The sequence below is a fragment of the Pantherophis guttatus genome, chromosome 8 (assembly GCF_059756535.1).
Source record: "Pantherophis guttatus breed Tessera chromosome 8, ASM5975653v1, whole genome shotgun sequence".
Classification (NCBI taxonomy): Eukaryota; Metazoa; Chordata; class Lepidosauria; order Squamata; family Colubridae; genus Pantherophis; species Pantherophis guttatus.
Window position 1 is genome coordinate 36,542,293 of NC_142070.1, and position 23,687 is coordinate 36,565,979.

The 23,687-nt window shown below is 42.5% G+C and overlaps 1 protein-coding gene across 8 annotated transcripts in view; it reads right to left on the reverse strand.

The window, feature by feature from the left end:
- The window catches only part of JADE1 (jade family PHD finger 1), a 75,453-nt gene that overhangs the window by 11,236 nt on the left and 40,530 nt on the right, over window positions 1–23,687 (reverse strand). For all 8 annotated transcript variants that reach the window (XM_034401457.3, XM_034401452.3, XM_087874582.1 and 5 more), the window contains 4 exons: window positions 21,435–21,646; window positions 18,010–18,177; window positions 16,372–16,488; window positions 1,048–1,575 (listed from right to left, as the gene is read on the reverse strand). In XM_034401457.3, the coding sequence (XP_034257348.1) occupies window positions 1,048–1,575; window positions 16,372–16,488; window positions 18,010–18,177; window positions 21,435–21,646 (1,025 nt within the window). The remainder of the gene's footprint in view (window positions 1–1,047; window positions 1,576–16,371; window positions 16,489–18,009; window positions 18,178–21,434; window positions 21,647–23,687) is intronic.

Here is a 23,687-nt window from a genome sequence, read left to right on the forward strand (position 1 = left end):
ATCAATCAAAGGGTAAAGGGGCAAATAGTGGGAAGAGATTAGGCAAAATGTTGGGGAGAACTACTCGAATATTATATTCAAAAGTGAGAAAAAGTATTCAGAAGAAAAGATACAATACATATAAAAATTAAAAAAAAGAAAAAGGAGAAGTTAAGAGAATGGGATAAAAGGAGAAAATCAACAAGAAGTGGAATTTTTGAGAGATCAAGAGAAAATTATTAAAGAGGGGAAGGTTAGTGGAAAAGAGGAAGGAAAATAAGGTATATTAGTAGATTTAAGGGAATTGTATTAATATTATTAATTGTGGATAGTCAACTAGTTAAAGGATTTTTATGTAAGATTTGAATATGATGATGTATATTGCTCATAGTAAAACAGAACAGCAGATGGAATGTGAAATGGCAATTTGGTTTAATGTTGAGGACAATTTAAATCAAGAGACAAAGTTGAAATGTTAAAAAGTGGGATGGGGAATTTGAGAAATATATCTAGCAATAGACAAATAAGATAATTGATATTATTGTAAGAGATTAGGAATTAAGGGCGATTAGTGATAGTGTTTATGTATTAAGAAGTAAATAAGTTAAGATAAAGAAGTATGGAAAGAGAATGAAATTGAAAACAGAGATATGGTGTAAAATGGATTGTGTATATGAAAGGATACACAAGAATGATCCAGACAAGGCAGTAGGTACTCACAAACATAGATCAACAGAGATACAAAGATGTAAGGAATTGTTCAATTGTCCATAAGGTGAAGAAACAGTCAGGAGGGAGGGAGAGAGTAGCTCCAACACGACCATCCAGTCTGAAGGACTGAATCAAAAGCTGAAAGCCCCTAGCAACAAGGGCAGGACTTAACAACTCTGACAGACTCAGTGCTTCAAACTGTACAGATGAGTACAACCCATGCCTACCTGCTGTCTCCAACCACAATGGAGAATATGTATGTTTGGTGGGGGGAGGGGAGGGAGGGGAGAATGGGACAAAAAAATTGCAATAAAAATTGATTTTAAAAAAAAGAAAGAAAAGAACATAGTAGCTTACCCTCTCCAAATCTTGCCGGAGGTGAGTGAAAAGCTGTAGTCGCCTGAACAGAACGTCCTGTTCCCGTTTGGCTAGATTGTCCTCTTCATCTTTCTTTGGGGTGATCAAAGGTTTGTTGAAGTTTGATTTTCTCTTCAATTTCCAATACTGATACAGGAATTCTACAGAGTCCTCTGGAAGTTGCAGAGCCTTAGCCACTTCTGAAGCATTAACAAAGGCATAAAACCCATCCTCCAGTTGCTGGAGTTTCTGCTTTCGAATACTGACTCGATGAGCTTCCTCCTGATTTTGAGCTATGCTATCATATGGTTCTAAGTGACCAAGAGCATGATCATGTGCCCCATTCTCATTTTCCTGGCCAGTTAATTCATTGAGGTTTTCCTCATCCGACTTCTTAGTAGAACTGTGCTTCGGACAATAGGATTTGAATTTGACTTCATCGTTGTCAGCCAGAATAGTCTTCATCTCCAAACCACGATCAAATGCACAAGTGACATGAAAGGCTGTGCGGCAGTTTTTTACTGAACACTGCAGAAAAAAGAAATAAAAATTTTAAGTACTTAAATATGTAGTAAAGATTGTGAACCCTATGTTCGGGCTCTCCCAAATCCAAGGTTTAGACATAATAGAAGAATATTACAACAGCAATTCAGAATTGGGCCTAGAACCTGTATTGTCAAGTGTTATCTGCCTCTAGTCAGGAAGCTCAAAGCATGAACAGAAAGTGACAATGGCTGATTCGTGAGTTACTATATAATTATCAAGAGAGTTACGACTGGTCGCTTATTGACCATTCAAAGTTATGATGAAACTCCCCAGGGTACTTACAATCCGGCTCCAAAGTTTTCAGGGCTATCCCTCCTGCAGTCATGTGACTGCACTTCAGGTGTTCTATATCTGGCCTGCCTTTACAACCATTTGCAGCATCCTGCAGTTCCATGACAGTCTTTTACAACGGTTTTGACAAAACTGGCATTTACTTCCAGTTTTTGGCAAAAATGACTCCTAGCAAACAATTTAACAACCATGGTGTTTGCTTTATGAAAACTGCAAAAAGGTTGTAAAAAATTTTTACGACTGTCATGACTTATAACCATAAGAGCAGACTCCACTAGTTGTAGGTTGAGGACTACTTGTAATGAATTTGTCCATTACTTTTATCAATCCTAGCTAATAGCTACCTTTGTGAAAACAATCAATACATTATATACCGTGTTTCCCTGAAAATAAGACCCTGTCTTATACTTTTTTGAACCCTGAAATAAGCGCTTGGCCTTATTGCCATGCACTCAAAAGCCTGATTGGGCTTATTATCAGGAGATGTCTTATTTTGGGGGAAAACAGGGTATATAAAAGTGATCAAATTGCTAATGTAAATACTGTAATCGAAAGAAATTTTGCCACAGCATATCATGGCAGTATAACCAAGTATCTCTTGGTTGTAATAGACAGTATAACCAAGTATTTTTATTTCCCACTCACAAGGTACACTGGGGTTGTGTTGGCGTAACATAAGGGGATTTATAAGTCTAGGATGAGGATCAACATGTTTACTCCCCAACTGTTATGAAGAATATGCAGCACTTTGGATCCACAGCCAGAAAAGAACTGGAAACTGCATCATTTTCTAGGCTTGCTTAGTAGCCATGTGACTGAAGAAAGCAGCAAGTTCTAAGGAGCAAGAGTGAGACCACATGTACACTGAAAAACCTCTCTTGGTTCTTGATTCAAAATGCTGCACATCCCTAGTAATGCCATACTTTACCTACATCGGGATATACTTGTTTCACTAGAGTGTGGATAACATCATCATTGAAGTCTTCTTAGAGTATTAGAAATACCATAGTGATTACCAAGGCCAGCACACTATTAACAGAAATAAGCTTGATGGCTTAAAAGAGATTCAGTAGAAGATTATTTTAATTTGGGAATATGAAACGGTTTGAATTGAAAAGATCTATTTATTGAAACCTTCATTTTCAATGCAATTATCATTAGTTAAAAAGAATAAATAATATTCATGGTTTATGATGGATGGATGGATGGATGGGGTAGATGAGATAGGTATGATGGAATAAATAAAAACAAAAAACAGTAGGAACAAACTAATCATTAAGAGAAATCAGAAATTTAGTGGAAAAACGGGTATAGGTCTTACCTGATATGCCCTTTCTCATGGTGATCAACGGAAGAGTCCAGGATGGGTTGTTCTAGTCTTCTAGCTCTAGGGACTGAGTTGAATTTCTGAGAACACGCCTCCCTGGTAATGCTCTTCAGTTGAAAACAAAGATGAAGCGAATCTTGTAGGCCGTCTCCAATCCAAACAAATCGTCTCCCAGAATCTGGACCAGACAGTCCACCGGGTGGGGATGGACTCTCCCGTCAATCACCACGAGAAACGGCGTATCAGGTAAGACCAACGCCCCTTCTTCATAGCATCGACGGGAGAGTCCAGGATGGGACATACCAAAGCTTGACAGTCCTATGGATGGGAACTACTCTGGTCCTGACTCCCCACCTCCTAATGCACTCGCTGTAGGACAGGTTGGCCGAAGGCCACTGCAGCGGAAGCGTAAGAATCTAGTCTGTAGTGGTGGATGAATGGCGACGGGGACGTCCATGTTACCGCCTGACAAATCTCTTCTTGTTGTGGTCTGCCCGCAGCCTGCGGAACTGGCAGTGGAGTCGGACAGCAATGAGGCTGAAGAAGAACATGGGCCAGTCCTGAGGCTGGGGAAGGCCCAGATGAGGGCTCTCTGTCGGAGGCAGAGATGGGACCAGGGCCATCGGGGTGTGATGTGCGGACTTCGGAGCCTCTAGAGGCTGACAGTAGAGAGGCAGAGGAACAGGAGGAGCCTGTTCCTAGTGTACATATGAGAAGACTTACCAGAAGGCAGGAGCAGATAAAGCAGAGAGGACGACTCGGGAGTAGGGCTAAGAGATGATTGTCTCCTCCCATAAGGCTTAAAAGACCAGCAACGGCTCTTGGCCTCTTTGCCGGAAAACAACATTGAGCGATTTGCTTCTCGTTTCACTGTATTCATTTCTTGTTGGCGTCTTCTGCTTCTGAACTTTTGCCAAGAAAAGCCTTTGGCAGTTGCCTAATTATCCCAAGGTCAGTGATAAACTGAGGAATGGTGTTTTGAAGAATTTGCTTTAGTTTAGTTTGGACTACGCTGAGAATGAGTTAATTCTCAGCTATTCTAATAAAGTCTGTTTTCGAACTGTTTGTATTTAATACTAACTACTTGGACCTGGGTCACAACACTTCTACAGAAGCCTGAGTTGCCCAGGCCGCTGTTATGGCAACACTCCTAGTGGAATGTGCCGTAAACCCTTGAGGTTCCGTGAGAGCCTGAAACTCATAGGTATGGGCAATACATGCCAGTAGCCAATGACCCACCATGGAAGGTGTCACCCTGTGGCCCAGAGTTGACAGATGAAAGGAGATGAACAGGGACTCAGTTTTCCTGATGAAAGCGGTTCTTGAGATATAAATATGGAGGGCCCTCCTAACATCCAGCGTATGCCAGGTCTGCTCCAAGGCGTGTTGAGGCCTTGGACAGAAATCAGGCATGATCAACTCCTGTGCTCGGTGAAACAAGGAGTTGACTTTTTGATAGAAAGGCTGGGTCCAACCACTAAACCACCCTGTTCGCATGAAAAACACATAGGTCCTTTTTCACCGACAATGCCGCCAACTCTGAGATCTGCCTGGCAGACGTTGACGGCCACCAGAAAGCCACCTTACAAGAGAGGAGACATAGGCTGGCCTCTCTTAATGGTTCAAATGGTGCCTTGGTAAGGGCCTGCAATACTCTGGTCAAGTCCCAGGTAGGGTAGCGGTGGACAGTTGGGGGCTTTAAATTGGAGGCACCCATGAGGAAAGCTCGCACCCTGGGTGGTGAACAAGGGAACCTAAATCCCCAAGTTTCAAAACTGAGGCCAGGGCTGTGACCTGTCATTGTTAAGGTGTTCAGAGAAAATCCCTTCTCCAGGCCCTCCTGCAAAAATTCCAGAACCTCCGCCACTGAAACCAATGTAGGGTCCAGCTGGCTCTTGGCACACCAGTCACTAAAAATCCTCCAAGTTGCATTGTAAATGCGCATCATGGAAGGCTGCTTGGCCGCTTGGATCATCTGTATGACCCTATTGGAGAACTTCTCCTGATTCAGGAGTCTCCATTCAATTGCCAAACGGTCAATTGGAGCCACTGAGGCTCCGGATGGATGATGGGACCTTGGCTGAGGGAGATCTTCTCCGGGGGAATCCTGAAGGGTCTGGCGACTGACAGGCCAACCAGGTCTGTGAACCACGGCCGTCTGGGCCAGTGAGGAGCTACCAACAGGACCTCCGCCCTCTATGACAGGACCTTCCTGATTACTGCTGGGATGCAATGGCCCGTGCTGAAAATTTAGCTGCATTCAGAGATGCAGCAATGCCACAGCAATGATCTTGCAGAAGTCTTGGTGCACTCGTAGATCCTCCATTGGGATCTGAGCTTGAAGTTGCCTGAGCCAGTACAACGATGCTTGGGTGAAAAAAGATGCTTCAGTGGAGGCCCAAATCACCCATGAGTCTGCCTGATGAGCTCCTCTGCCTTTAATGCGCCTTCCGTGTCCAGTGGTAGAACTGAGGAAGAACTGAGGAAGACTGCTACCGGAGTATCCACTTTGGAACCTGAACTACGTCCAGGAGTTCCGAGTCCACCTATAAAGCATATTCTCCATGCCACTGGGTCGAGAATATGAGGCTGATGAGGCCCATTGTCTCTTTATGACATCCAGGAACATCCTGGGAATCGGAATAGCATCCGTTTCTGTGACCTGTTCAGTGAAAAGATAGTCCTCCTGCTCACCCTGCTCCTGGAGAGGCTCCTGAGAAGCTGAGTCCTTCCCCAGGAGGGCAGTGCTACGCGCCTTAGCCAGAAAGGGCTTAAACAGAGCAGGATTAAACAAACCCTTGAAGAGCGGTATACAGGGGGGTTCTCGTTCATAGTCCGAAAAATCCCCCTCTCCCTGAAGCTCTCCTTCCGACAGGTAAGATTGGCTCCTGGTGGAATGCTCTGGAGAATAAGGGCCTTGATAATTCGTAGCCTCTCCTGCTGGCTCCCAAATGTTGGTATACATAGCCTGATCTGTGCCTGAGATGGGTATGCTGGCTCTGCTGTAGTCCTTCACCAATACCCTCTCTGATAGCCTGGGCTATACAAAGCCTCATAAAGGGAAGCATGTCCTGCTCCTGAAGCACCTCCAGGCGGAGCTCTGCAACTGTTGGGGTGAAAGTTGCCTCTGGAGTCTTTCTGTGCCCCCCTCCCATGGGCAGTCCGCTCCCTGTGGTTGTCATGGGAATTTGGGATCAAGAATAGGTAGACTGTTTAGCCGTATCCAAAGGCCCAAAATGACTACCTTGTCTTGACTGGTCCCTGAGGTCCCCTGGAGACCGGGTAATGACAGGAGCCCCTTGGTGCTTCACCTGCTGCCCCTGCTGTGATGCTGTCTCAGAGAGCTGATGTGCAGCTAGATTGTCAGCCATTTTGGGATCAGGGTGTCTCTTTTTATTAGAGTCTTTCTTGGCTCTGTCAAATTCCTTGCCTAGGACTTTCTGTCTCTATTTGGCTGCCCTCTCCTCCGCCCTGGATAGTTTCTTCTGTGCCCGAGCCTTAGCTGTAATCTTAGCTGCTGCTGCCAAGCTAGCAGACCAAGGCTTTACTGAGGCCCTACCAGCCCTGTCTGTGGGGGGAGGAGACCATGCTTCCTCCTATTGTAGGCCTGAGCCAGAGCCAATGTCTTCCATTTTGTTTCTGCAGGCCTAAACATGAGGCAGACGCGCTTGAAACCCCTGCTGCTGGCTCAGCATGGTTTCGGGCTCCTAAGGAAAGTTCTTGAGATGGGGAGGTGGCCCTGCTCCACCACAAACGCGGATTAAAACTGGAGTCCAGATCCTGATGTTGTAATTCAGTCCAGGATCTGTAAGCAAGTTGGGATAGTCCCAAATCTGCCACAGCAAATTGGAGCCCCAATGAGTGTGGCCGAACAATCGACCAGTGACTCTGCTCCTAATGGCTAACTGGCAAAGGCCAGTAAAAAAAGCCACCAAATATAGTGCAGCCACTTTGCAAGCCAGGCAGACTTACGCGGTCACACAGCAGCAGTGGCTCACTGCCCCTGGGAGTATGGCTGCCCAAGCAGCCAGGAACTCCAGGCCTCTCTCCGCAGCCACAGAAGTTGAAGGGGCTCGCGCTAAGTATACTGGCCTTTCAGAGCTCTTGACGTCCTCTGATGAGTTCTTCAGTGCACAGCAGGCCAGGCAGGCGCTGGATCAGGCTCCAGATCTGTTAGCAATGGCGTGAAAACAAACAAAATGGCCACTGGTGCTGGATCGAGTTCCCAAATACCAGCTGAGAAGCACGGCAAAGAAAATGGCTACTGGAGCAGCAATGAGGCTCCAAAACCCCTCTTCCGCAGCCGCGGAAGTTAGAGGGGCTGCTCCAGCCAATGGGCCTCTTTGATGGCCTAAATTCAGCTCTGCGACTTTAAAATAAGTAAAAAAAGCCTCCAGAGCTGCAAACAAGCCCCTTTCCACTCCTGTGTATCTTCAAGGGACTGGGTGGAGCCGATCAGCTGTAGCACAGTGTTCTAAAGTGCTTCGGGCTCCACCAAGCAGTTTCCTTTAGTCTTTTGCAAACCAGGGAATTAAGAAAGAATTCAAAAAGAATTGCTACTAATTTCAGCTCAGAAGCTCTGGGAGCTTAAAGGAGCGTCCTACAGAGCTGAGACTGAGTTGAAAAAGCATTACCAGGGAGGCATGTCCTCAGAAATTCACCTCAGTCCATAGAGCTAGAAGGCTAGAGCAACCCATCCTGGACTCTCCCGTCGATGCTATGCAGAATAGGATGCTCGAGATGCTATTCTTTCAAGTACAGTATACTAACCAAAAATACAATGCACATGCTATGTAACTAAAAACTTACATAATACAGGTCTACTAAAACTTACAATAACATTTATTAATTAAGATACTGGGCATATATTATATATCTGTGAGTCATATTTGGCACATTTATTTTAAATTTCCTTTGGAAGGACATTATTAAGCAAAGCCTTTGGTAAAGCACTTGAAAATCTGTGCTGGATTCAATGTCAAATCTCTGACATATCAATGATTTAGAGCTAGAGAGAAAAGCAATGTAGGGAGCAGCATAATGTAAACACATACAGCAATTCTAACCCATATCTTTATCCATAGCCAAATTATATCATCTTGGTAACTGTGGGCAATTCCCTAAAAACATTCACAATTTTCTCTGTATGAAAAGACAGGGAATAGTGATCATTTTTATCTGAATAAAAGTTGTAGTCACCCAGCGTTTAACTCATAAATCGCTAAGTGTATACTCTATCTGTAAATAGGTTAGCTCTATGTTCTGATTAGCAGTACTATTGTGTTTAGACATAAAATATTAATGTTATAATATCCAAGTGCTGCAAAGCAATTCCTGTGTACTAATACATATTTTATGCATAAAAGTGGAAGAACTGCTAACCGAACAGTGAGTTAAAATGTACAGTTTTTAAAGCTATAAATCCATCACAGTAGATAAACTACCATTCTCTATGTAGGAAGCAAAAGTGCTAATTTGGGGGAAGCAGAATTTATAACTGGGAGACCCTCCTCCCATGGTCGTTCATGTCTTAATTACGTCTCTAAGACGACAATTATATAAATCAATAAATGCATGAGAGAGACTGGCAGAACCAGAGGGAGCTGTCAAGGGAGAATCAATTTAGAATGTCTACATAGTCACAAGAGAATGAAGTCCAACCCCCACTCCACTAGTTGAATGCCACAGAACTTTATCTAGTTTTACCCAAGTGCAAACCAGTAGTTATGAGAAGATTCCTGTACATAGGTTTGAACAATAAATCAATAATTTTGGAACTTTTGCTGTGTGGACCTGATTTTTTGTACCTGACATTAATCTTCTCTGACTTCCAATCTTTTTCCCGAAGGGCAATGGCAACTACTGTGATGGCAACTAAAGCCCCAGGGAGAAGAACTGCCTGACCAAGGACTAATGGATGGTGTGCTTCGGGGTCAGGATGGACTAGAGAATGAAGTGTGCAATTTGATGACAAGAGTGCTTCAAGTCATGCAACAGATGCAGAATCTGGAACAGCCAGCACCACCGATTGCTCTGACAATTTCCTCCGGATGGAGGCACCACTCAGCCGGGTCGATGCGCTCTCGGCTGAGCCAATCCGCTTGTATGTTTGACAGCCCGGAAATGTGATCCGCCTTCAGTGATGCTGTGTGGCATTCTGCCCAGGCTAGAAGTTGTTCTGCCTCGATCATCAGGGTCTTGGAGCGAGTGACCCCTTCGCGATTTATATGAGCTTTGGTCCTCATGTTGTCCGTCCGGATCAACACGTGCTGGCCTTCCAAGATGAGACGGAAGTGTCTTAGAGCGAGGCAAACAGCCCTCAACTCTAGCCAGTTGATGCTGTTCACCCTCTCCGATAGAGACCAACGACCCTGGACTACCTGATCTAAAAAGTGAGTGCCCCAGCCCACCAGGCTGGCATCTGATGTAAGGACTAGCCGGTTGATCTCGAGAAACACACACCCTTCTTGGAGAGCTGGAGACATCCACGTCAGAGACAACCGCACCTGAGGGGGCAATGGAATTGACGATGGAGATGTGGCGCGTCCGGCCTTCTGAAATGGTAGTAGAAACCACTGTAGTGGTCTCATGTGTCTGCGTGCCCAGGGAACGATGGCGATACAGGACACCATCTTCCCCAACAGTTGAGACAGTTGAAGAAGAGGAACCTGCCGCTGGGCCTTTACCTGCGTCACTAATGTTTTGATATTGTGGACCCAGTCTGGAGATAAGAAGACCTGCCCTTTGGTTGTATCAATCACCGCTCCCAAGTGAAGAAGACGCATAGTCAGTATGAGGTGGCTCTTCTTGTAATTGATGGTGAAGCCGTGACTTTGAAACACCCGGATCACTGCTTCCATGTCTCTCGTGACCTGGAGTGGAGATGATGACAGGACGAGGATATCGTCTAAGTATCAAAGCAGACGAACCGGTAGGGACTGTAGTGACGCGGCTACCACTGCTACCAGTTTGGTGAACGTTCTGGGGGGGCGAGGAGAGCCCGAACGGCATCGCACAGTACTAAAAATGATGGTTGTTGTACTTGAATCTCACGTACCTGCAGTGCGCCGAATGGATTGGGACATGTAAATAAGCCTCTCGAAGGTCCACCGACTGTAAGAGGTCATTGCGTCTGATGCACGCCAAAATCGATGCGAGAGACTGCATCTTGAACCTGTGATACAAAATGAATTTGTTGAGCTGTTTCAGGTTCAAGATGTCTCTGTGTCCTCCCGAAGTTTTGGCCACCAGGAACAGGGTAGAATAGAATCCAGTCCTTTCTTGATCTTTGGGTACTGGTTCTATTGCTTTGATGGCCAGCAGATGCGAGATGTCCGCTTCCATCAATTGGCACTGTTGTACAAGGTGCGAGACCGGGCATCGACAGAAGCGACTGGGAGGGACGCTGATAAATTCTAGACACGTGACGCACTGTGCGTCGGATCCACTCCTCGGTCGTCGAAAGAGCCCATTGGTGGTGAAACTGCTGGAGGCGACCACCAATGGGATCTGACAGGTGAGAGTCATTTGCCTCGTTTGGAGGAGCGGTAACCGCCGCCCCTGAATGGTCATTTGGATATTGCTTGAGAACGCATACGGTCTCGAAAAGTTTGTCTTTTGGATACACGGTCCACACCTTGAGACCGTTGAGCGTAGGACCCGCTGAGTCCAGAGAAGGCCTGAAAGGGCTGCCGCTGGTTATAAGGCACATATCTGCGCTCCAGCCTGCGATAGGAAGATGGAAGGATCTTACGTTTATCTTTATCTTCCACCAGGAGAGGCTCCAGAGCCGCACCAAACAAAGAAGGGGCTTTGAAGGCTGATGAAGCAAGTTTCCATTTCGCTTTTGAGTCGGCTTTCCAGTTACGGAGCCAAAACATCCATCGATTGGTGACAGTTGATGCCAAGGCGCGGGAGGCAAACTTAGCAGCGTTTAAGGAGGCATCAGCCGAATACTCCGTAGTCGCCATGATTTTGTTGATATCTTGATGTATGCGCGCGTTGTCGGGAGGGAGACGCTCCTGCAGTTGACGGAGCCAGATTAATGATGCTCTATTGAAGAATGACATCGCCGTGGCCGCTTTGATCGCCCAAGCAGCTGCCTGATGCGCCTTTCGAAAACCCATTTCAACCTTTTTTTCCTCAGACTTCAATCCGTCCATGGAATCTGTAGAGACCACCGAAGCCGATGATAGGCTGGCTACTGGCGCATCCACAGATGGCAAGGCCAATATATTCTCCAACTCCGAAGCCGCACAATAAAGCCATTTGTCCAACCCACTTGGAGCTGTTAAGGACCCAGGCTGGCCAAAAGCGGTCTGAACTACGTCAGCAAACAGTGGAGGACAAGGAATAACGTCCTTCTCCAGTTTAGAAACCTGAAACAAGGCGTCGTGTGGAGCCGAAGACTGCTTGCTACTGTCAGATGAAGCAGCTAACAGACCAAATTGAGTGGTGACTTTTGCCTTGTGCAGAAGAGATTTAAAAATAGAAGGTCGAAACAGACCCGTGAATACAGGTTTCTCAGGTTGGAGGCCTTCATCCTCGGAGAATTCGATGTCCTCTGGACATTTGTCAGCCTGTTCCGACTCTTCTGAAGAGGCATAGTCCCCATGAGTCAAGACAGGCGCTTTGGCAGGTTGAGTGGCACGAGCCTGTGCGTTGTAGCTGGCAGTGGAAGGCTGTGCACTGCCTGAACCTTGTTGTAGACCTGCCGCTAAAATTTTTGCTAAAGCGTCCGATAGCATAAACTGAAGGTCTAGCTGGGCGGTGAGTTCCTCCAAACGGAGTCCCGCCGCTGTCGGAGTGAAGGTAGCTTCAGGCGCACGTCTGGGTCGCACAGGTTGATCAATTTGAGGAGCCAACGAAACATTTGGCAAAGACATCGAGACCCCTTTGGAGGTTCCCAAATTCGAGACCGCAGGAGACCGATGGTCACTAGAATCGGAAGTCTCCGGATGAGACAAGGAAGCACCGTCCCTAGGTACAAGTTGAGAAGAGGATCCAGGGTCCTCTGCATCCTCAGAACAGGTCATTTTTCTTGGCCTTCTCAAACTGCTTCTCAAGTATCTTGTGACGCCGCAGCTCAGCCTTGTTCTGAGACAGAGGCAGCGATGAATGAGAGGCTTTGGTTGTCTTGCTGAAAGCCCTTTTAGCACGCTTGTGCAGAGCATGATGTTGACTTAGAATCACGGGAGGACTAACCTCCTCCTCAAGGTCTGAAGACAAATCCGAATCAGCCATCTCTGAATCACCAAATTAATGTGGAGGCTGAAGAAGATGATATTATCTGAAATTAAAGCAGTAATGAGGCCGATCTGCCTATGCAGAACCACAGAAAGTCTGGCAATAACAGTCAGTGTCCAAAATCGGGTGGCACCACGTGCCCCTTCAATGCCCGCAATACTGACTTTCTCCAGGCACACGGGCAAGGTGCTCAACGTCAATCAGCAGCTCACCACCTAATAGTCACCTCAAACACCGACTGGAAAGGATTTGATGACTTCAAAATGGCGGCCGCCAGTTTCAAGTCCCCCAAAATGGCAGCCCCAATGGAAAAATGGTCCGAAAAGCAGTTCTGCGGTCTCCTTTCGGCCGGATCGATAGGTGGACTGTGAGGCGAGCCTGGACCTCAGAGTATGCCGTTAGGCATCGGCAGTGACTCCGGAGCCGCCCGAACAGATCGGAGCTGAGGCGCTCGTGGCTGTACTGGCTCAACAGTTAGCCAACGAGACCCCGGCGGCTGAAGTTTCCACGGATCCGCACAGCCAGGTCGGAATCCAGATTGCTGCCTGTCACTAGCTGAAGGGAAGGAGTGGAACGGTCTGGAGCCCCAGACGCGTTACCGCCCCTGGCAGCCTCACTAATCCCACGGCGCAGCTCCTCTGACAGAAATGAATCAAAATAATAAACTAAAATAAATAACGAAAAAGTAAGTCAGCCAAGATATCCAAAATTGCAGGAATGCAACAAAGGTAGAAGTTCCCTCAGAAACTGAGTGAGAAAGACTGGCATGGGTGTCACAGAGTGGGCGTGGTCAGCCAAGGAGAGAGAAAAAAAATCTGCACTCAGTTTCCCCAGCAACATGAAAGAAAGAACCCAGCCAATGGATTGGAGGAGCAGTGTACTGGAAAAAGACTTGGAGGAGAATCAGAAAGGATGAGAACTTTCATAGTTCAGCATTTCTGATCACTGAAGGCAATGACCCAATTATAGACAATTACCAAACTTCATGGGCAACTTCAGAGATCCGATAAGAGAAGTAACAGAGACCCATCAGATCCAGAAGCTTAAACAGGGTAATAGAAGGGTCCGGCTGAATTCAAATTAATCACTGCAGAGTTACATGAGAGCAAAACAGCTCTAATTTCTCAGTTTAGACAAGGACTGAATGCTCAAATTGGCACTAAGATAATATGCAAGGAGTGCAAGAGAATCTGGACCAGATCTACAACCTTATCTGTGATCATTGACTCTCGTCTGGAAGAGATTCATTTTCATTTTCATTTCATTTCATTAAATTTGTATACCGCCCTACTCCCGAAGGACTCAATTTGGCTGAACCATATTTAAAACCCCAATAATTTAAAACCAAATTTAAAATTCCCATTTAAAAGAGGAGAAGTTTAGGTCAGGCCGGCTTGCTGGAATAGGAACGTCTTAAGCGTGCGACGGAAGGTACGCAGATCCGGAATCCTCCATATCTCGGGGGGGAGCTCGTTCCAGATAGTAGGTGCCCCCACAGAGAAGGCTCTCCCCCTGGGGCCGCCAGTCGACATTGTTTGGCCGACGGCACCCGGAGGAGCCCCTCTCTATGGGAGCGTACTGGTCGGTGGGAGGCTATTGGTGGTAGCAGGCGGTCCCGTAGATAACCAGGTCCTAAGCCATGGAGCGCTCTAAAGGTGATGACCAAAACCTTGAAGCGCACTCGGAAGACCACCGGGAGCCAGTGCAGCTCGCGCAGGAGAGGCGTTACATGGGAGCGCCACGTCGCTCCCATCACCACCCGCGCGGCCGCACTCTGCGCCAGTTGGAGCCTCCGAGTGCTCCTCAAGGGAAGCCCCATATAGAGAGTGTTACAATAGTCCAGACGGGAGGTGACGAGGGCATGAGTGACCGTGCGTAACGAGTCCCGATCCAGAAAGGGACGCAACTGGCGGATCAGGCGAACCTGATGAAAAATCCTCCCGGTCACGGCCGTCAAGTGCTCTTCTAAAGACAGCCGTGAATCCAGGAGGACACCCAAGTTGCGAGCCCTCTCCGTGGGGGCCAATGCTTCGCCCCCAATAGTCAGGGATGGCACCAGCTGACTATATCAGGACGTCGGAAACCACAGCCACTCGGTCTTGGATGGGTTGAGTCTGAGCCTGTTTCTCCTGATTCAGAGCCTGATTCAAAAAGCCAGATAGAGCTCACTATTCAACCTTCTCCCCATTGATGCCGATGGGGACCGAGTTGGGGGGAAGAGGAACATATGCAAATAGGAACAGCAGTGAGAACCATAACTGCTGAAGAAAGGAGCACAGAGAGCACTCTGTTTTTACTATGGAGAATCTGGTCATATAGTAAGAACATGCCTGACCAGAGAATCCAGAAGAAAGGAAAGACCTCCTGGCCAGAATGTGGGAGTGTGCCACACTGGGCATAGAGTCCAAGCCCAGGGAAACAACAGGCCCTCTTTCAAGAGCTTGCAGGAAGGGCTATTCAATCATTAAAGAGGGCTCAACATATCTAAATTAAGGTAAGTTGTTCCGTTACTTTGATTTTATCACAAGGTCAGAATATTTGAAAGAGCCACTTCACTATCTTTCTATATTAGGCAGGGTAATTGGGGGACTTCCCATAGTTGCTCATGCCTTTCCTAAGTGGACAGCTGTAAAAATCATTAAACTTTCCAGAACGACATTTTGAGATTTCCCAGATCTTGTCCAAATCCTAAACATAAAATGCACTTGATCTCATTCTTAGAACAAACTCCTCTTAATTTCTATTTCAGTCTAAAGCTGCTACAATAGCAATTGATCTGCTTCCTTGAATACCCTGCATATTTATTCAGAATTTTGAATCCTACTAGAAATAGTGTTCAACTAAGAAGCATAACCTTGGGCAACACAGTTTGATGGACTAATATATTAGTGATCTCCTAACCATTTGCTCTCTGAAGACTGAAAAATCAAATACAATTTGACAAATATGTTAACTGTTAGATATTTATGTTATCACTAATAATTAATCTGCTAGATAGCAATGTTGCTCTAAATGCCCCACAATGAACAGAGAGGCTTCTGAAGACCATTTTCAGAAATGAAATTAAAACAACTCTGGCCAAAACAAGCAAAAACAATAACTATCTGAAATGAATCAGCGAACACCTAGTTTTCACTGAACTTGCTCAATTAGAAATGTAGTGAAGTGCTTGGTATTTCTCATTTAACATTACATTCAGTCACACTAGTTATTTTAAAAAAATAAATCCATTCATCTGTACCTACTAAATTAGATATAGATCAAGATAAATATAGCTAAGTAAGTTGCAAATTCAGCAGGTAATGCAAGGAACTCTGAACAAAGATAGGGACCAAATGATTTCCAAAGTAAATAATTACGACAGGCAAATGGTAATAAAAAAAATCTAACAATCAGATGACAAGTGTAATTGGCATATAAACAAGAAAACACTGAAAAAGCTCCAAGAAGCCAAGAAAAAGAAGATATGACACAGCACACAAAGGAATATTAACAAAGAAGAGAAAGAAGAAGATCGAATATTAAAAAATTTCTTCAGCAAAAAAGATGTCAAAGACAATGGCAATTTCAAAAGCCAACTAAAAAAAGGTTAAATCACAGTGATGATTTATAACCATCAAAGAGTTCACACTGAACACAGATTTAATAGTATGGCAATGAGGTTCTCAAACCCAATGCAGACTAGCCCAAATGTGTGTTATCTAAAGAAAAATCCTAAATTAATATTGTAACATTAATATATGTAATGTCCCAATTGTTGTATATGCGCTGCCAATGTCAGTGCTGCTTCTATAATTTATTTTATTAAAGTAACAAGGATATAACATGTGAAGATCACTATAAAAGTTAGATAAAAAGCTTTGGCCAGGTTTTTGTAATGATTACAGTTGCTCAGAATACTAAGAGCTGTTTACCTGTATAGATGCCCCAATCTTCTCATTACAAAGACTGCATACCAGGGCCCATCTACTGCTGGGAATATGAGAGACCTTTGTAATGGGCTCCATCTTTTCTGGGCTACCAATGCTCACCTAAGAATAATTGGAAAAAATAATACATATTTTTAAAAACCAAATAGCAGCTCAAGTAAAATTATCCTCTACTTACTGACCTTCAGATTGTCCCATCAGACCAATATTTCAAGTCATCTATTACTTTATCGAACTATATCCCATTTTAAAAATTCTTAAGGATGGGAAATAAATTGATTCCATTTTTATCTTGTGCTTCTTCCTAAATTACAGCAATAAACAAGATTCTTCACGCATAGAAGTTTGGCCTCATAACAAGCCGTGATAGTAACTGGCCAGGGATGAAGACTGGAATGTGAACTGGGTAGGAATTTGAACTTGTTATCCTCTGGCCAACTCTAATACAAATTCCCTACTGAAGCCCAAGTTAATGTTTGATTAACAAGTTAAGTGAACAACAGTGCATCTTTTCCACCATATTCTTGTATTCTAATGACTACGAAAAAACCATGTGGATTTGCTTTTATCCTGGCCTAAGGGAACCTTTCAAGGTATGTGCAAGATTCTCTTTTTTAATGATGGAATATTCTGATGTTCATTGGAAATGTCATGTTTTTCTTCTAAAACTCTTGAGAATCGAAAGAAAAATAAACAATCCAGAAAATCCCCGAAATGGTTTGTTTTGCATGCAATTATGTATTTCTATATTCCATTAGCCTTCCATTTGCAATTGTTATAGAATTACATTATATCCTTTTATTCTCCCTTATAATAGAAGGAAGGTAGCAAATAAATATCTTTTAATCATGGCTCCAAAATCAGTCATTAACTAGAATTGGTTCCACTTCCTAATAATGTTCATACACTCTACTACTCTACTCTAACAAGAAAACTCCTTAATGGCAACCTCCTATTACCCATCTCCTACTATTACATGGTAATATTCAAATTCAAACTATTTCAAAGTCAAAACACTCCATTTCAAGTCTGAACTTTTTGTTTTGACCGTGAAAGCTGTTTCATATTTGAAAAAGGCTGTTTCAATCATTATGGAAATGTTCCTAGCTTTAAAATAGCTCTACTGATCTCAAACACAGTTACACGGTGATCAAATCTATCTACTTTGGATCCTAAAAGCATTATTTCAAAATCAAAACTATTTTTTCAAGCTCAAAATCAAACATTCTGAATTTCAAAATGGTTTGAACTTGAAATGTTTTCTGTACCTCTGACTGCTATCAATCCAAAATCTCAGGAAGTTTACCAACAAGTAATTATATTTCAAGACTGGAGAACTTGCTAGTGATGCTAGATTACAATTTTCAGGATCCCTTATCATTGACCATGATGTAAATCAGCAACATCTTGAAGTCAACAGGTTCCCCTCTAATTTCAAGTATAAATGGGTTAACAATCTCTTCAATTATTAGGGATGGGCTCCACATTATAAATTTTAACACAGTCTACTATGATAACCAGTGGCACCAATATAATTCTCATTACTAGCCATAAAGTTGTATGTATGAATCAATATCTGCCACTCTGAACAAAGACATAAAAAAACAACCCTGAAACACCAACCTCTGGGATCCAGAGGGCACAACTAACATGGACCCACTTGGTACCACTTCGAGTTGGTTTCATGGCTCCACCTTTCTTGGGACACAACAAACATTTTGGCTGGACACCAAGAGCACAGGTTCGGCATAACCAGCTGCCTTCGGGAACTTTTAGGATGCCATAACATGCCTGAAAAAAAGAAGAAAAAGTTAGCAGACAGGTATAAACAGGACACTTCATTTGTATCAGCTTATTGTTAATAGATTTTAGTATTTATATATTACCTCCCTCATTAGCTGATACCCGAGTTGAGAAGCTTAAATTACAAATGAATAGGTGAAGCTGATGATTATTAGTTTATGTCTACAAGAATAAGGCTCATGACAACAAATTTGAATTCTGCTAATAACACATTTAGGCTAATTCTAAGATTGCCTTCATATCTTTCATTCCATTCCATTTCAGCAAACCTAATGAAGTTTGTTTCTTTTAAAAAATCAAACAAAACAAGCCAAGCCCATTCTCTGGATCATGGTTGAATACTTTTATGAATTCATAATACCTTGCTGCTAAAATGGCTTCTTAGTAGCTTAAACTCAATGTAGCTGTGGGGTATCAGCTGAATTAAAGCTTCTCAAATTTATCTACTGGACCACAGCCAAGATGGCTGTGATGTTAATTGCAGACATACATTCTCAACCACAAAGAAGCAATTTTTAGTAATCATGGGACTCTGGCCATGTTTATAACTGCTTCTAAGTTCACAAAGCTATGAAATAGACCAAACAATGTGTAATAGAAGGAGCTAAAAAAGGGAACTGAAGATCTATCCTAGCCAGCTGTGCTGCCAAAGGGAAGGCAGATTGTATATGAATAATGATTATTTCAATTGGAGTTAAGCCAACATTTTATTAACTAAAATAAAAGCCTAAAACATATCTGTGTCCACCTTGACAGCTGAGAACAACTTTAAAACAACCATAAAAAAATCCTCCCCCCAACCCCCCCCCCCCAAAAAAGGAGGTCTTCCAAGAACATAAATACAGTGTCAGCCCTGGAGGACATCTTTTTATTTGGATCTTCAGGGATGCCACACTTAGTGCTGTGGGAAACTGGGAGGGAAGATTGCATAGAGTGGTGGAGATATTTAACCATAATAACATTCCTTTCTCTGAGAGTCAATGACATTCAGTTCTGCACCTGGAGTGGCGTGACTGGGAGGCATCTCCTGTTGGGACAGTGCATTGATTGGACCATATGATGGACATGTGGGTGCACGGGAAGGAACTTGGATTTTCTTTTGGGTGGGGAAAACCTGGAAGCTTTCAGATTCGGGTTTTCCCAGATGTGCCAATATGACATCTCTAATAAAATGGAACTTTGAGGAATTTCTAGCCTCTGAGTCTTCTTTCGTTGGGGGTGTTGCTTGGAACCCTGACATACAGTTTCTCTGGACCTGGCTGAGTTTCTTCCTCAAAGAAAAGGTGCAGCAATGACATTAATTATTCTTCTGGCAACAGATATGGTGTTCGTAGAGAGGCCATTGCTTCTGATGTTTTAAATGTTTTGTGGCTCAATATAATTAAAAAAGCAGTAAGAATAACTCAGTTGATCAAGAATTTTAAATGTATAAAATGCTCAAAATCAGCTCAAATCATAAAAATGTCCTCTTCACTGGGCTATCATAATTTACTGACAAAATCACTCAATTAAAAAAAAAAATCCTGGAGAATAAATACAGAGTGTATTTCTTCCTCAACAGGAAACAACTCATAGAAATGTTGATTAATATTGGGCCAGTCACTCTTTCTCAGTCCAGCCCACCTCACAAGATTGTTGTTGTACGGAAAGCAGGAGGAAGGTGTGTTGGATATGTTAGTTACCTTGAGTTATTTTGAAAATAAAGGTGGGATGTGAACAAATAAACAAAAATACAGCTATCCACAATTCTTTGAAGAAGAAATGTGCAATTTTTAAGAACAGAATTTTGCATGGTGTGGTGGGAACTACATTTAGAAGGAAGTACAGTAAAAAAAGGACAATATTTAAATGCAATTTACATTGTTATTAAGGTAATATTTTTGTTGCATTAAAAACTATAGTTGGTGGGGATTTTCAAGTCAGAGAATTTGGCAGCTACACCCAAAGTCCTCAATTGTGAAAACAAACCTGGGATCTGAGATTATACTCATCTATCTTAACAGAAACATAAATACATTCTATCTTTTACATAAAGGAAAATATAACTATACTAGTATTTCTTACAGATGGGCTAAGCTAAATTCATCAATGGTAATCCATTCTCCACATAGAGATGCATAACCTTTTCCAAATGGTAAAGCATCTACTTTGAGAAGAAACTCTTTGAAACTCTTCTTAAGGCATAAAAGGAGATCGATCAAAACTCTTATCTCCCTTTGGAATGCTTCCAAAAAATATGACAAAATGGTAGATTTACAGGCAAGAATACGTTGAAGCCAAATGGACAGCAACTGAACAAGCCTAAGAGGTCAAACATTCAAAATAAAGCAAAAAAAAAAACACACACACATGAAACCAAATATAGGATTTAAAACTCAGACTGCAAATGAAAAAATGCAACAGCAACACCAACATTCCAAGTAGGAATTTGTGCAACTATACCTTCCAACAAAATGCTACTAAATATCATAGTTTAGTAACTCAAAATTCTCAAGACACACTGGTCACTAAGCCTCACATAGCACTATGGAACTTTTAATAGCCATGAATAAAAGGTAACATCCATTCCTGGTGATTTCATGAACAGTTTTTTGTGATTTTGTCAACAAAACAGAAGAGTTTTCCACTGCCTTTTTCTTGAATGTTTATAGGTAGTCCTCAATTTATAAATATTCATTTAGCAACTGTTTGAATTAGAATGGCACTGAATAATGTGGCTTATGATCCATCCTCACACTTTGTTGCAGGATCAATTTGAACACCTGTCAATTGGCAGGATTCATTTAATGAAGCGAATCATGGCAAAAGAGATTATAAAATCAGGCAACTCACACTTCATGACACCTTGCTTAGCTACTGAGATTCTGGTCCCGATTGTGGTTGTTAAGGACCAGATTCTCAGGTTGCCGAGGACTATCTATATTCTATAATATACCTATATTTATTGTTCTATTTTACAAACTTGGTATATTTTATAGAAATCTACCATCCAACTGCTACTCAAGCAAGATCCTGCTTAGCATCTAAGTACAGAGAACATCAGCCAAGTGTTACCAGATGAAACAATTATCCATACTTAGCTCAGTTATCTACCTCATTTCCTGTGTCCCTTTGCCTCTATCAATATACCTCATCATAAACTTCCAAACACCTTCAATATGCTTAGAATGTGCAAAATCCTTATTGCCTCATCACAGTGAAATTAAACTAGTGCCAATATTATTGTTGTACATGGTGCTATATACCTGATGAACACAAATATTGCATTTGTCACAGAACACCATCTCATTGCCATCTTCACCATCTGGAGACTGGCAAACGTCACAGACAACGTCCTCATCATACTCGATGCCAAGACCTTCCTCAGTCTCGATAGCATGATTCATATTGTCGTAACACCGTTGCTCAAATTCTTCCATTATCCTCTCCATGGTGTATTCATCTAGTTCAGGCATCCCTGGTAAATTTATATAATGATATTTAATTTTCATATTCATGTTCTCTTTTATTTACAATCTAAGTTTAGCAACATAAACAATCAATGAAATCAAAGTGAAAAGGAAATGAAAAAGACTTAGGTTATATTTGATATTAACTACTGCCTTATCTTAACTAGTACAATCAATTTGCCTATCACGTAGAGTTTCATGACGTGAGGCTGAAAGTAAAAAGTGGGTATAAAAATGAACCATCTTCCCAAATGCACATAAAAATTAAGATTTTGGATTTATTAATTTGCCTTGAAGCAATATGGCAAATGTATTTAAACAGGCAAATGTTAGCATAGCTGCCAAATAACAGTGTGGATGAGACAATGTTGTACCTGCCGTAAAAAATCTTTCCTCAAGTTAGAGGAAGCAAGGATGTTAATTTGCAGGTTTCCGGGAATCTACATCTAGGACACTTATAGAACTCTGTGAACTGACTTTTGGACTGATATTGTTGTGAATTTATTTTTAAAATATTCTACATTACGAAATGCCAAGCAGTTTCATTCAAAACTGCTTTGTCCCAAAAGCTGAGCAGATGTATCATTTAACATGCTAGTATGTATTTGGTTATTTGGTGAAGATCAGATGTGATGGACTTCTCATCTAATTGTCTGTAGCCTACATGGCCATTACCATCATGTTGGAAGCTGCAGCCCAGCAATCAGTTGGAGAAGATAGATCTATACTATGACTCTATGCATCAAGTTACATTAAGCTGCTATTTCTGTCTTCAGAACCCTTTAATTGTGTGAGGAACATGCAGTACTTCTACTCATAGAAAAATATAACATGTTTTAATTTTAATGCTAATGGTATAGTAACATAGAATTTGGACTTGGTATGCATCCTTTCTTTTGAAGTTAATAATATTTTTCATATAGAAGCCTTGTTTCCAAATATCTGATTCCTGAAAAAAATCCAACTGTTTGAGAGGCTATATATCCAATTATATTACTTCAGGCACAGCAGCCTCTTATAAGAAGAAATCTGAACAAAGCCTAAATTTCTTTCTTAATAGCTGGCATTACTGTGTGCTTCTAATAACACAGTCTGATTTTCAATTTTACAGTAGCTCTTTCAGGTTTCCGAATGCCTTAATAGTAGCTGTTATAATAATATCCCATATTTTAAGAATGATTATTTTAACAATGATTAGATACTTCATAACGAACTGAAACAAAGGATACTTTAAAACTACTGTCACAAATTCAATACTGCGTTGTCCTCAATCAGAGGTGCAAGGTTGGTTTACTGTAATTTGTTATATGTATATATGGGATTGCTCTTCAAATCAATCCAGAAAGGCCAGCTGGTGCAGAACATCATAGTTAAGGATTCTTTGTCCTCTTCATGCCAATTATAAAGAACCTCACAATCAGTTTTCTTCTAGCTCAGTTTAAATTCATTCTTACTGATCAATAGAGAAATCTGTTCTATGGCTATGATGCCTTCTTTGAAACCACTTTCACCGGATAAAAGCTTCTCCTATTAAGTTTGTAGAAAATCTTAAACACTTCGCTCTTCTAGAGGGCTCTTAGAAAATAGGAGGTAAACTACTCCTAACCTTTTTAAATGTAGCTGGAACCTTCAGTTTGTCTTAAAGTAAGTACGTATGTATGTACGTATGTATGTATGTATGCATGCATGTATGCATATATTACAGGTAGTCCTTGACTTACAACCACAGTTGAGCCTCAAATTTCCATTGATAAGCAAGACAGTTGTTCAATGCATTTTGCCCCATTTTATGACCTTCTTTGCTACAGTTAAGTGAATCACTGCAGCTGTTAAATTAGCGAGACAGTTGTTAAGTGAATCTGGCTTCCCCATTGACTTTGCTTGTCAAAAGGTTGTAAAAGTGATCACATGATCCCGAGACACCACAACTATCATAAACGTATGCCAATTGCTAAGCATTCAAATTGTGATCATAGGGGGCTACAATGGTCATGAGTGTGAAAAGCAGTCATAAGTCACTTTTTTCAGTGCCATTTTAACTTCAAGCAG